The sequence below is a fragment of the Pavona decussata genome, unplaced genomic scaffold, assembly GCF_977016875.1.
Source record: "Pavona decussata unplaced genomic scaffold, jaPavDecu1.1 SCAFFOLD_366, whole genome shotgun sequence".
NCBI lineage: Eukaryota > Metazoa > Cnidaria > Anthozoa > Scleractinia > Agariciidae > Pavona > Pavona decussata.
This window is the reverse complement of record NW_028145742.1, coordinates 2662620-2676106: the sequence shown is the minus strand read 5'-3', so window position 1 is coordinate 2676106 and position 13487 is coordinate 2662620. Positions and strand designations below refer to the sequence as shown.

General features: G+C 36.5%; 2 protein-coding genes across 3 annotated transcripts in view; one reads left to right on the top strand and one right to left on the bottom strand.

Annotated features, from left to right (window-relative positions):
- Positions 1-631: 631 nt before the first annotated feature.
- Positions 632-10459, bottom strand: LOC146452807 (beta-ureidopropionase-like). Its single transcript, XM_085097603.1, has 14 exons — positions 10326-10459; positions 8536-8707; positions 8348-8435; positions 7972-8066; positions 6882-6966; positions 6309-6385; positions 5682-5736; positions 5211-5325; positions 4562-4643; positions 3177-3219; positions 2499-2525; positions 2080-2120; positions 1519-1605; positions 632-1163 (listed from the first exon to the last, which is right to left on the bottom strand). Exons 1-14 carry the CDS (start codon positions 10424-10426, stop codon positions 1074-1076), a joined length of 1158 nt encoding a protein of 385 aa, XP_084953729.1. The 5' UTR covers positions 10427-10459; the 3' UTR covers positions 632-1073.
- The window catches only part of LOC146452806 (acetoacetyl-CoA synthetase-like), a 12621-nt gene continuing 9538 nt past the window's right edge, over positions 10405-13487 (top strand). The window contains exons 1-5 of one of the 2 annotated variants that reach the window (XM_085097602.1): positions 10405-10528; positions 11137-11258; positions 11983-12086; positions 12650-12767; positions 13372-13482. In XM_085097602.1, the coding sequence (XP_084953728.1) occupies positions 11144-11258; positions 11983-12086; positions 12650-12767; positions 13372-13482 (448 nt within the window). In that variant the 5' untranslated portion in view covers positions 10405-10528; positions 11137-11143. Of the gene's footprint in view, positions 10529-10582; positions 11259-11982; positions 12087-12649; positions 12768-13371; positions 13483-13487 lie in introns of those variants that run through there. The other variant, XM_085097601.1, reaches the window with a different exon arrangement.

The following is a 13487-nucleotide window of genomic DNA, read 5'->3' as shown; positions in this document are numbered from 1 at the left end:
CACTCTTTACATTTGTGTCCTTAGTGCTAGCGGCACAACATTCATTTGTACTCACGATCCGTGTTCGGATGAGTCAGGAGTCATGACACATTGGTTGAATGTACCTTTTCTTTTGGTGCACATGACAAAGTGGCAAAAATTAGGCTGAATCTCGTGAAAGAATTGATAAGCACGTTTCATTAAGGTCTTATTCAGATTATGTATTTCTTTATTGAGATCTCTCGGTCAGATTTTTTTTCTGCAAGTAGCCACGATTCAAGTTGCGTATCGCCTCAGTATAATTATTAGTCATTTAGGTGATTTATTTATTTATTTATTTTCCTATTTAATCCTTTTTCTCTTTGTCTAATGAATCTATTTTGTGTTTTTAATTTTCTTTTCCTTTTGAGCATCTAAACAACTATCAATGCTACCCACCTCGAATCGCCCTTGCTAATTGCGGGTAACTACTATTGTAAAAAGTGTCTTCTCTTAGAATAAATTGTTGTTGTTGTTGGTATAACCAGTCGATAATAGAGGATTATTCTTGCTAATGTCTTCTTGATGAAGTAGGAGAGTAAATTGCCGTTGCCCAGGGGATCGCCATGATAAAATCGTTTGAGGAGAACACGTGAAAGAAGAACACCAGAAATATTGAAAAGTAATGAACAACTTCTATTTGAAAACTTTTGGCTGTTTTTCTCACATTGCTCACGCTTACTTTAGAACTAGTATCATCTTCTGGTTCGTATCTTCCAATAGTTTGATTGCATTACCGCCATGTTGGTGCCAAAACAAAAAGAAAATTTGCTCACATAGTTTGCATAAAAATGGAGGTTAACTCCCAGAGGAGAAATTTTTTATTGTTCCTAACCACCAATACGGCCGCCATGACGTAACGTGCAATCAACCAATAAGGAGATTGATTACGTTGAGAGTTTCTTGCGCACAGATAAAACAAAGTAATTTCTTTTTCAGAATTAACATCGTCTAGAATACAAGAATTAAATTGTGGAAATTTGATTTGTATTAGCCTTTTCCGTTTATATTGCAAATCACGCTCTTGTTTCATGTTGGCTGTCCGGGTTTCATTTCTAAGCTTCATCGTGAATTATCTGTCGCTTGTAGTCTGGCTTCACAGCCTCCGTCAATGATTCGGCGTACATATCCAAGCGGGATGTCATCTGAGAAAAAAAATAAAAATTTATATCTCGTAAAGCGCAGGACTGACAACAAGGACTGAGAGTTTTTACAAGTGTTTTCTTTACTTTGCGATGCTGTGTACGATTTTTTTCTCTTTAGTAAAAGCTTTGAATATATATTTTTTAATTACTCATCCCCACCCTCATTCCAAAATAAAATGGACTGCTGCAATCCGTTTTCTTGATAGTCGAGACGGGCGACGACGACCACATTTGGCAAGTAGGAGGAGACAAGCACAGGAAGAACAAGCCTGCGTGTAGCCGCGCGTGGGGAGGAGTGCGTGACGTGACAGTCTGCGAGCTGTCTAACGCAGGGTTAGTTATTTGTGATACAGACCTGAAAACACCACTTGTCCTTGATCTGTCTACACTGATTCAAGTCCACCTCGCTTACAAGGAGGCCATCACGAACTCTAGACAAGCCCTGTGGAAGGAATGTCAAGGAAATAAAACATAAGGACAGTGAGTATATTGCGGCATTCAGTTAAAAATTTCTGTGGCAGACTAACAGACAAACTTTGTCACGAATATTAAAACCAAACGACAAACATTTATTGCGAGTGGGGGAAAGGGGAATCGGACGCGCGCGCAAGGAGCGTGGAGGAAAAGGAAAGGGCTGCTTTCCCTCTCACTCCCTTCGCGCCCCGCGCTCTCCCCACGCACGTCGTGGCGCGCATTCGAATCCCGCCGGCCATGCAGGATATTGCGAGTATTCTCTCGTACCCTTGTATTTTCCCTCGAAGCCTAAGAAAGTCTGAGCACGAATTATCAAATTCGCTTCTACTAATAATAATTTTGAAACCGCATTATATTATGTGTGGACGGGGCCATGTTTAAATTTGATTGGTCAAAAACATAGTAGAGTGTGAAACAAAGTAAATGGACCTGATAAACTTACAGGAGTGCGACTGCCATCTGGAGCAGCAACGTACGAAGAGCCTGAACATAAAAATACTAAATGTTAGTGTGGAATTTCGTCTTTCTTAAGATAAAAAGACGCTAAATAGCACTATCATTTGGTTATTCTCACTTTAGTATTTACTCAAGATTTGACCAGGATTCAAATACTAGCCCAGTGGCTACTGACAGGTTTTGTTAAGCCAGACTTGTCGTGTATGGAAATTGGTTTGGTTAATTTCTTTTACCAAGTGGGAGGGGCAGACATTTTTTACTTTAACGCGTAATACTGATTAAGAAAAATTTCCCAGGCTCGTGAACCCATCTTCTAAGTTATATTTTATTTTTGTAGTCTTTCACTTAACAAAAATAGCAAAATATTGACATTTGTGTTGGGCTGAAGTTATGGGTGAAACATACCGTAAAAGTGGCCAAAATTCTTGTGAGCTGTGGGAGAAAAAACAGCAAAAACAGGATGTTTTGAGAATGGAATATGCATATTACTGTCCTGGTTTTCAGTAGAACCGAAACAGTTAAAACGAGTAGTTAAAGACGTGCTCGGAAATACTTTATCTGTTTTCAGGCATAAATATAATATTGTTAATTTTGCTCACTTGAGAGGATATGAAGAGATAAAAATGTACCATCACATTCATTCCATTGTGCATATGACACACATTGACATTCAATTCCTAGCAGCATGTTGAATCACGTTTTTCAACCCTAGCTCCCACAACTCTCCTTGTAGCCCAGTGGTGGGGCTTCTGAACTGGCAATCAGAAGGTCTTAAGTTCGACTCCTGTTGGGAGGATTTGAATTTCTTTTTTTCCAAGTGTAACCTGTGTCACTGACTGATTAATAAATCATTCTCAAGAAAATAATAATTACCGGTATTACAATGAATAAACAGGCTAATGTAAGTGCAGTGCCATAATGATTCCAAGTTACAGACCGAGTGTTTATTTCAATTTGGCAACTCAAGGAGGGATGCTTATTGAAGAAAGATCACTAAGTGATCTTCATTTCTTTTTAGGGACAGGGTGATCTTCTTACTTTTTTATGCAAACATCTGAAACAACTGAATTTTTATGTAGCTACCTGGTTTTCCATCCGCTGATGTAAATTCATGTTCAAAGGTCTCCTGAGGGTGGTAAAAGAGGAAACACTTGGTATCAACAAGGGGGTTCAAGTCGTGTGTTTTATAATGATTAATGACATGTTTTGCCATCATGAGGGGCTAATCACTTATGTATACTTATATATTATGACTGGCAAACCTTTAACCAGTGAATTCTGGATCAAGTTGGAATTTAGATGTTTTTACAGAGAGGGAGAAAAACATGGAGATTCCAGTAAACAACCCTTGTCCAGGCAAGTACAGCTCAGAATTTCAACTCTACACACAATGGTGAGTGATCTAAACCACAACGTACACTCAAGATTGGGATCTGGCAGCCTTTATTACAACCTAAACTAACCGTTACATAATACATATGCTTAAGATTGATCGGATCATAAATAATAAACTGGTACAAACAATAGCCCATAGTAACAATTTCATTATTTTTTTTTAAACAGATCATAAGATAACATAGTCCCTATAACGATAACACAACAACAAAAACTGACAAGGCTGCCCCGGAATGGGTGGGCGGGCAAATTTTTTACCACTGAGGCCTAACTGCAGACTGTTATAGCTTAATATAAGTTGCTGTCGCCCAATGCTGTTCGTGCTACAGCTTACATTGAATGAGAATATGGTTGACTAAGCCTAATATCATATACAGATCTTGAAACTTGTGTCCATATGATTGGCTAACCTTAATCTTGTGATTATCATGCTGCATACCTAGAATGTTAGGTCACTGGCTTGTGACCCACATGCACATTTCATAACTAGTGATTAGCCTGATAGGTAGAGATAAGGCCCCCAGGTCCCGCACCTTGTCCACAGTGTAGACTTATATTAATAACAAGTTATCAATATTCACCATAATGTTGTGATATCCCTCATCTGCTAAAGAAAAAGTTTAGTTCCAAGGCTACAAACAGTACAGAATTCATACAGTTTCATAAAATTATACTATTTGTCCCAAGAGGGGGGGGGGGGGGGAGTCAAAAAAGTTTTCTGTGGAAGGCTCCACCTAAAAGTTCAACCCCTTACCAACACAAAACAAAAAAAATTGTACCATTTCTTAAAATGTAAAATGCAACTAATCTAAGCTAAAGACAGAAGAAAAATCTTCCACATGGGCACAGCCTTTCTTATACTTGGATTTAATTGCTCATGCACTTTTCAGTTCGCAAGGTATATCTGTGCCCCTTTAAAATACTACTTGTTACCTTTTACATACTACAGGGGTCAAAAAGGCACAGAGCTTCTCTGTATGACCTACTGTACAGAGTGCACTGTCCCTGTCCCCACCCCCCCCCCCCCCCCACCATTCACCTTAATATAATTTGGTTTAGCCAGCTTCACTTACAGTTCCAATCCTGTTAATTGCTACAGCAAAGTAGTTGTTGGCAATGGAGGCACAGCGAGCTTCAATAGGCCACATTGGTTCACTGCAAAACAAAAAACCTACAGCATTAACTAAGCTTGCTGCAAATTACGATTCAACTCTGGGCATCAAAGGCAAAAGCTTGAGTGCATCATTACAGTTGAAGAGTTATTAATATGCAAATTTTGATTTCTTTCGAACTATGAGATCATATACTACTACAGCTACTGAAATGCAGACACTTGTTATTAAGTTGTTTTTAAAGATTTAATTAACTGGTTTCATTGATCACCAAAATTGCAGGGGTTTCATTAAGGGCCAGGCACCGGGCAAATTGACCATCTGTAAACACAACTTTTCCTGGTTGCCTTTTACATCTTAACCAACTTTTTCCATAAAATAACATACCCAAGTCAACTCTCTTGCCTGGGTGCGCAAATCCCTTGCCTGTCTGTTCAAAATCACAATGAAACCCCTGGAATTGTTGGCATCAAATTTCCAAATGACGCCATGCAGGAATACCAGAAAGTTTATTGAAGTTAATTTCTTTGAGTACAAAACTGCCTCAGTATAGTAATAATTTGTGAAAATGAACTGAACTGAAGTGAGCCAAGCAGGTTAGAGTTCCTACCTAAGAGCTCCCACAGTGGCTGAGGGATTAAAGCAGATCTCAGCACCATTCACAGCATACATGAGCCAGTTGAGTGGATGGTGCCGTCCATAACAGATGTTCACTGCAATACGACCTACAACAGAGCAGTAGAATCCAGTATGTTAACTCTGGGGCTGGAAGGAGGAGAATACATGTAGATCGTACTATTACTACTGGTTAGTGTATTTTTTTGTGCATGTATCATCTTAACATTTTTAATATTGCAGAATAATCTTAGTATGGGAATTCAGTTTTCCCCAATAATTATTATTCTCCAGTCATAATATAACTCCCTCTGCCCCACTCTAGACTGTAGTAATATTACATGACAAAGCATTATCAAGCTAAACTTAAGTTAATTACGAGAGGTTATCAAGAACGATCTTAAAAGAGAATGAAAAAAAAAAAAATAAAATAAAACATGACAAATCCACAATCAGTAACCCATACCAAATTGTGTCTGGAAAACTGGATGTCCCGTGTCACCCTCCATATAATATGTGGACTGTGAAAAAAACAAAAACGAAATATATCTCTTGATTGTAGAAATTACAGCTTTAGTATTAATAAAAAATAGTTATGTATTAACCTTCCTTGACTTTTTAATAGTCAACCCACTGGGATATGGGGACTGTAGGGGAGTAGCTGGTGAGAAAAACAATCGCCCTGCATGTGCCTTTTAAAATAATGAAATGACCAAATTCAAAGTTTTGTGCAGAACATGAGCACACAATGGTGAATTTTTCATTCTCTTTCTTAACTTGAATACCACGCACACCAGCTGGGTTCCTGGGTAAGTTCGCTGTTTTTGTACAAGTTGAATGAGTTGAAATATTATTGTGAAGTAGCACAAACTGAAATAAAGTTATATTTTCAAGTGAGGTTTTCATTGCTGTCACCATTGTGTTGCCTTAATAAGTACCAAAATAGCAAGGAAAAATCCCTGGCTCGCAGCCCTTACAGGCAACCCTGCTGATAAGTGTGGAGTCTGATCTGGTAATGCATAAAAAGGTGAACCACAATCAGTTAATAGGCCAATAAGGAGAAAGAGGGACAGGCATTCATAACACACTTTACCTCATTAAAATCTCCAATTCTAGGAATGTGGTTCTTTCTTGTTTTTCCTAAGACTGAGCCACTGTTGGAAATTATTACTGCAAAATATGAAAATAAGGAATATCCATGCAGTGGTTTATATGCAACAAAATTAATGTCTTTGAAATCAGAAAATGCAAATTGAGAATACCTTAAACGTCATGCAGCTATTTAATAATATTGTGGAAGGGTTTTGTGCAAAATGGGTGTATATCACTTTTTTTTGCTGAAAAGTCGGACAAACACTTTAAAATTGCCCAGTTTTAGTTTTAGTTTTAGCTTTTTGCCTAAAGGTTGATTTTAAAAGGATTTGATCACATGAAAAACTGCTACTACATTTTTAAAGCAGAGGCAAAGTTCCTAGTAAATTAGCCTTGGTACAAAAAAATTAATACCTTCTACGGTTTACCACACAAAGTTTGCAGTGCAGGCTAAAACTGGGCAGGTTAAGGGCAGTTTTCTGGCATTTTGGCCAATACAGCGATAAACACCTTCTGCACAAAACTATTTATTTATAATTATTTTAATTAAAAAAAAAAAATCAGTAATGAGCACCTGTAGTGTTGAAGATTTTGTCCTGATGAACAGAATCTCGTTCCAAAATTGGGGAAACAATCACCATGTTATGTTGCTTAGCAAGCTGATGGCGTAAATAAAATTAACTTCCATTACCTTACTGTCATGGCTTAAATTAAATGTAATTTGCAATTTGCATAAAACCTGCCTACAATGTGTGAATGTGTGGTTCCAGATAATATCCATACCTCCCCCAAGGAGGGTATTTTGGTTGGAACTCCCCCCTCCTTTTCCACTAGAATTTCCAGTTTACCTTGAGTTCATATTTTCCCCTTAAAATGTTGGCTTTTGAGACCCCTCCCTCAGAATTTCCAATGACCCTCCTTGGGGTGGGTGATATTTTCTGGAACCATACAATGTGCAGTTCCAGAAAAAATTCACACTCCCTCCACAGTAGGTTTTTTGTTTTCCACCCTCATCCCCCCCAGGAAATTCCAGTTAAACTTCAAACTTTGCTTCTAAAATTTTGACTTTTAAGACCCCCATCCCCCTAGGAACTTCCAATGACCTTCCATAGGGTGGGTATGGATTTTTTCTGGAACTGCACAATGTGAATTCATGTGGCAGGCTAAACATTCCATACACAGATAATTTGGGCAGATAAGCTGCTGTACGAGCAAAAGGCAGGGGCATATGATGTTTTGAATTTCTTGGTTTCATGCCTTCCACTTCAAAAGGTGAATGAGTTTAGCTTGAAGTTAGGTTTAAGATCCACCCAACATTTAAACCACAAATTATAAACCATTTAATTTAAACCCACGACTTCAGCTTAATCAGTTTAATCACATAATTTTAGATTACACTGCATTTAGTCTATTATTACATTAAGAATCCTATCTAAAATTATTGAAAAAAAAGATAAGCAAAATATAGGTACAGTAGTGCATAAATAAAAGGAACATTTCCTTCAATTTGGCTTTTGTTTCTTTTAGAATAGACTAAGATTAATGAAAAGAAGAGAGTTTTCACTTTACTTTACACACAACAGTAGTGTTCCTATACTTATCATTTATTCCACCCAAAAATAGCCATAATATCTCTGACATCTTAATATGCTGGGTAATCTTACCCCCTGACACAGTTTAATGGTGGGACCGTCTTCCGCTGACTCAGCAAACTCTGTCCAAGGATGCTTTTCACGAGTACAAAAAGCAAAGGGCATGGCTGTTGGAAAAAATAACTTGCATTATAAATTTTGTTATATGCTAGAGCAGAACAAAGCTCTATTAAATATGTCAAGACTGTAAAATAATGAGACAGCATTCAGAGGGCTCTGCAGATTGATCAATTATTTATTACAAGGACTCACAAAACAAGTTTATGAAACAAACTCATTTCTAATCGGCAGTTATGGGTACAAACACTTGCCAAAGTTCATTCAACTCTTGATGACAAAAGATGTTATGTATATTACTAACAGTTACATGCATTCACTGATGACTCACTCCAACATTCTTGAAAACAAATGACATTCACTCCACACAAAGCTGCAGTATCCGTAATCTCCTTTATTCTTGCATGAAGAGCAGCCAGCTATAAAATAAAGATAAAATCACGTAAAATGTCTCGGCCATTTATTACTCATTTTATCACTCAAATTTTGACCCCATGCAGGAAAAGTGAAAAGTTATACCTGATCTGCAATTGGGGCTGAGGTAGGCAAAACAATCTTATTCTGCACAGCTCCTATCCTTACAATGCGAGGCTTGCGGAGTTGCTCTTCCTGAACGCCAAACTTGTATCCTGCCAGTTCAAAATCTTTTTCATCTGCTAATTTCAATGCCTCTGTGGGTAACTCTAATTTGCTGGGAGAAAGGAAAGATCAATAGCCTCAGGGTAATATGACTCCCTTAAAAACGTCTACATGGGAGGCTCGTAAGTGGGCAGAGGTACAGCTGTAGGCTGAAAAATGGGATGGACCATAATGTGGGGCTACAGAAAGAGGACCTTCAGGATATGGAAGAAAAATAGTATTTATAAAACAGTATATTTGTTATCAACACGGCTCTTCATATTTCCTTTTTAAGGTGATTCCGCTGCAAAAGAAGGAGTATTTAAAATTGTCTAAGACTTGGTCCAGTTCATGACTATGTTATAAGCATTACAAAAATGCAATAAAAAATGGGGGTCACCGTGCTCATTTTTGTGCAACCTGGATGGCTATTATAGTAAATAGATGACCCACGAGGTTTATATTGGGAACGCTAGTAATCAGAAATAGGGAACTATCATTTCTAGAAAAATTAATTTCTTGCATTAAAATATCGAAGCAGTTCAACAACATTTACTTTAATCTTACACAACAAACTATTTTCACTGAACTGGAATTAAAATTATGAAAGAAATTAAAGATTTTGCTGCGTGTGCACGTAAGCAGCACTACCTAAATACGTGCTTTTTAAAGCATTCAATAAAAATATCTCAAAGTAGAATATGGAACTTTTCTTTAATTATATATAGTGGTCAACCGTATGACATTTAAATTGATGCATTAAAAAATGGGGGTCACCGTGCTCGTTTAGAAGAAAAGGACCATTTATTTTCCTGCCGAGCTTAACCTCAAGGAAATCCCGTAATGTTGTGTGTGTGCTCGTACGAGCGCTAAATGATGCGAAAAATTATGCAAAGCAAGGATGCGCAATGCAATTCGATGGAATCACCTTAATTTAACTGTCTGTGTTATTGTACCTTTCAAAAACATGAGAACTCTACATACATACATACATACATACATACATACATACATACATACATACATACATACATACATGGTTTATTTGTTAACGCAAGTCAAATTGAGGCAGCATAGAGCTGATATGGCCCTACAGTAAACATAATACTATCTATAACAATATAACAATAAAATAAGTAAATAAAAGTACAAAAAAAAAAAGAATTGGACCTAAAATATGTAAAATATTCAGACTTCCTAAAAATATCTAAAATTACTCAATTCCTTATTTGAAACAAGGGCAGAAGTTCAAGACTCAAAAACTATTTTTTTTCACTGCTGTCAATCATTGCAGTGGATCTCCTAAAGGTGTTCAGCGCACTGCAATAATTGGTAGATTACAGTCCACTTTGCCAGTTCCTGTATTTCTGTGGTCAGTCGCTAAATTGTTGCAATTGTAATAATGATTGACAGCAATAACAATGCAAATTATTAATTGGCTTTGAAGTTCAGAGATTGCATGTTACTGAAGGGAAAAGTAAGATTTGTTAAGTTGTGCCAATTGAGTAAAGCTGGAGGACCTCTCGTAGGGGGCTCCTCCGGGTCTCACTCGGACTTTGTGAAGCGAAATAACTTCAGTTGCACAATACAGCTCAGCACCATTGTCGTCGAAATCAAACAAATCACTGCAGCTGTAACACAAGCGCGCGCTTTAGTTATGACTCCCACGTACAGCTTGTATCTATCTATACCTGACTGGTTTGCCATACAAAATCCTTTTTACTTCTTCTAGTTCCTTCGGTGGAAGATGTTTCTCTAAACAACTGTCCAAGCTCGTAAATTCAGCCGCCATGTTGTCTGCAGGATACCCAGGAAATCGCGGAAGTCGAGGCGACCTTGAGTGACCGAACGATCAAAGTCCACAGTATCGAATTTCACTACCAGCCCTGGTAGGGTAAGGAGTAAAAAGAAATATATTTAAAATAAATTTGTGTCCTTCCTTCCAATCATAAAAATAATCCCCCAAAATCTTTCTAGTTATTATTTATATCTGTTTAGACACATTTTTGTTTAAAATAACCCAATTAGCTTCCGTAAATGTATAAGGATGAAGAGACGAATTAAGCTACCCCTCCCTAAAACCTAAAATGATTATTTTTGCACCACATGCGGGAAATTTTCTGCTCACTCCACCATGAAGCTTTGCTCAGCAAAATTTTTATCATAAATTCTTTTCGCTACCACCTTTCTACGCAAAGCTCTCTTTGCGCGAAAGAGTTCACTTCAATTTTTAATGAAGTGCATTTCGAAATTTTATGAAATGCGCCTGCCACAGCGAATCCCGAGGGGCTTTCCTTCAATGTGACGTGGCGCGCCAAATTGCGAAATTATTCAAACAAACCTTGAAATTTTTATCGAAAGTCTTGAAAGTTGCCCTTGACATCTCAAGGAGAGTAACTTTTCAGGAAGACAGAGCCTTCCTAACTGATAAGGACGCTCAGTAGTTCTTGAAAACGTTTTTTTTTTCTTGCCGTTTATGTTCCCTGTTGGTTTACATCCAAGCTCTGAAATGGCATCGGCAAACGAAGAACGATCAAAGTTGATGTGGAAACCAAAGCCTGATCGATCAACCAACATTCACGAATTCCAGTCTTTAGTAAATCATGCGTTTGGTCTGAATTTGAGTGAGTATATCAATAATTTTCGCTTTGTCTTGAAAATGTTTAGGTTACGATTTTATTGATATTTTTTTACATGTAAACGCACTCTAAAAATTAATAATGTTCGGGTATTACCATCAGTAGGGTATCAAGGGCAACTGAGTTGACGTTGATATGAACCACATTCAGGTGTAGGCTGACCCTTTTGAATTTACGAGTTAGTTAACGGATTTTGAAAATGAAAAAAAAAGGAAGTTTGGTGTACTTATTTTCAATATTTTGAAATCAATTTTTTTTGCCCTTATCACACACCTCCAGACACACCCCCAGTAGCTCCTTCAAAATCATTATGCATGATCTACTGAGATGACATGTTAAAGATCATTTTACCCATATTTGTTGAAAAGATTGCAGAATGTCCTTAGTTTTATGTAAATATTAACTTGCACTGATTTTAAATCATGGCTCTGATTGTCAGTAATTCTGAAATTATGAAAAAATAATATTCAAAAAAAAATATTCAAATTATTTGAATATTTTTTTTATAATTTTGCAAATAAATAGCTGAAAAACAAATTAGGGAATTTGAAGTTATTTTATCTAACAAGGATGCATAATCTGTCCGAAAACCAGAAGGAAAAACTTTTTTAGACGCCACACCTGCAAAAACTGTTCTTAAAGGCATTTTATTTGGTAAATACTTTTAATATTCCTGACTTGCCTTGATACAACATATATTATTATGCAGAAACATATGAGGAATTGCGCAAATGGAGCGTTACACACTATACAGACTTCTGGGAGATGTTTTGGAGATATGCAGACATCATCCATTCCCAGATGTATGATGAGGTAAATAATCTTTGACAACTTTTCATTTTCATTACACAGAATTAAAAAATTTTGTTATTGAAAGTTTTAAAAACTACGTAATACTACCCACATTTAGTAGCAAAAGCTAATTGAAGTGGGTAGCTGATTCTTTAAAAAAATTCACAGAGCAATGGGGGTAAAAAAAAAGGCTAAGCAATAAAAACATGTGTTATAGCTGTTTTTAGTTCAGCTGCTCTCAGGGGCGGAAAAATGCGCGCAATTACAAGTCAATGAGTGTTCCTTGGGTAACCCTTGACTAAGTTTATGCTTGTATTATTAATAATCGTATACATGATGCATATCTCTACTCTAAAACACTGTTTAATAATGAAAGAGAGAGTGAATAGGATAAATATCATATCTATGAACTGCAAATGAGTTATTTTAAACACGAAAGATTGTTGCAGATGTGTATGCAACTCAGTTATGAAAAAGAGGCATAAAAAAAAATTCAGGCTTGAACGGGATTCAAACCCATGACTTTTGCGATACTAGTTCAGTTATCAGCATGCCATGTCTTGTATGTGAAATTTCTTTTCAAGGTTTTAGATCAATCCCAGCCAATGGACAACATACCTGAATGGTTTCGTGGAGCTCGTCTCAATTTTGCAGAAAATCTCTTGCGCTTTGATGATGACAAAGTTGCACTCTATACAGCAGGTATAAAATTCTCAGTTTCTTTGATTCATAATTTTCCTCACATTAGCTGCACCTGTTTGGCAAGGTATAATAATAATGTAATAATAATAATAATAATAATAATAATAATAATAATAATAATAATAATAATGTAGTTATTGTTATTTTTAACAATAATTATTTAAATAAAAGATCTTTATTACGAAACCTCAATTATTAAAATCCTATGTACAATCAACCTGCTGTTACAAAAAAATCGAATCAATTCATCAAAACACTATTCATTCACAAATTCTAAAAAATAGAAGTAAGTTAACCTTATATAAAAGAAGAGGAAATAGACATAATTAATAATAAAAAGTTCCAAATTCTATAAAATAAAGAATTCCATCATGCAGAGATATTAAGATCGTACAATCGAATTATACCAATGACGGCTAAACCAGTGTCCATAAAAAGCCCGAAGTATAAATGCATATAGGCACGTATTTTAGATATCTGCACTAGCAACATTTATTTCACAGTCTAATGATTGCTCTATCTTGCTATTATTATTATTATTATTATTATTATTATTACATTAAGGTTTGGAAGTATTTACTGTTTATTATTATTGTTGTCTTAGGAGAAGGACAGGAAGTTAAGACCATAACCTTCCATCAACTTCGAAAAAATGTCACATTACTGGCTTCTGCTTTGAAAAATCTTGGCATCAAGAAGGGAGACAGAGTTGTTGGTATG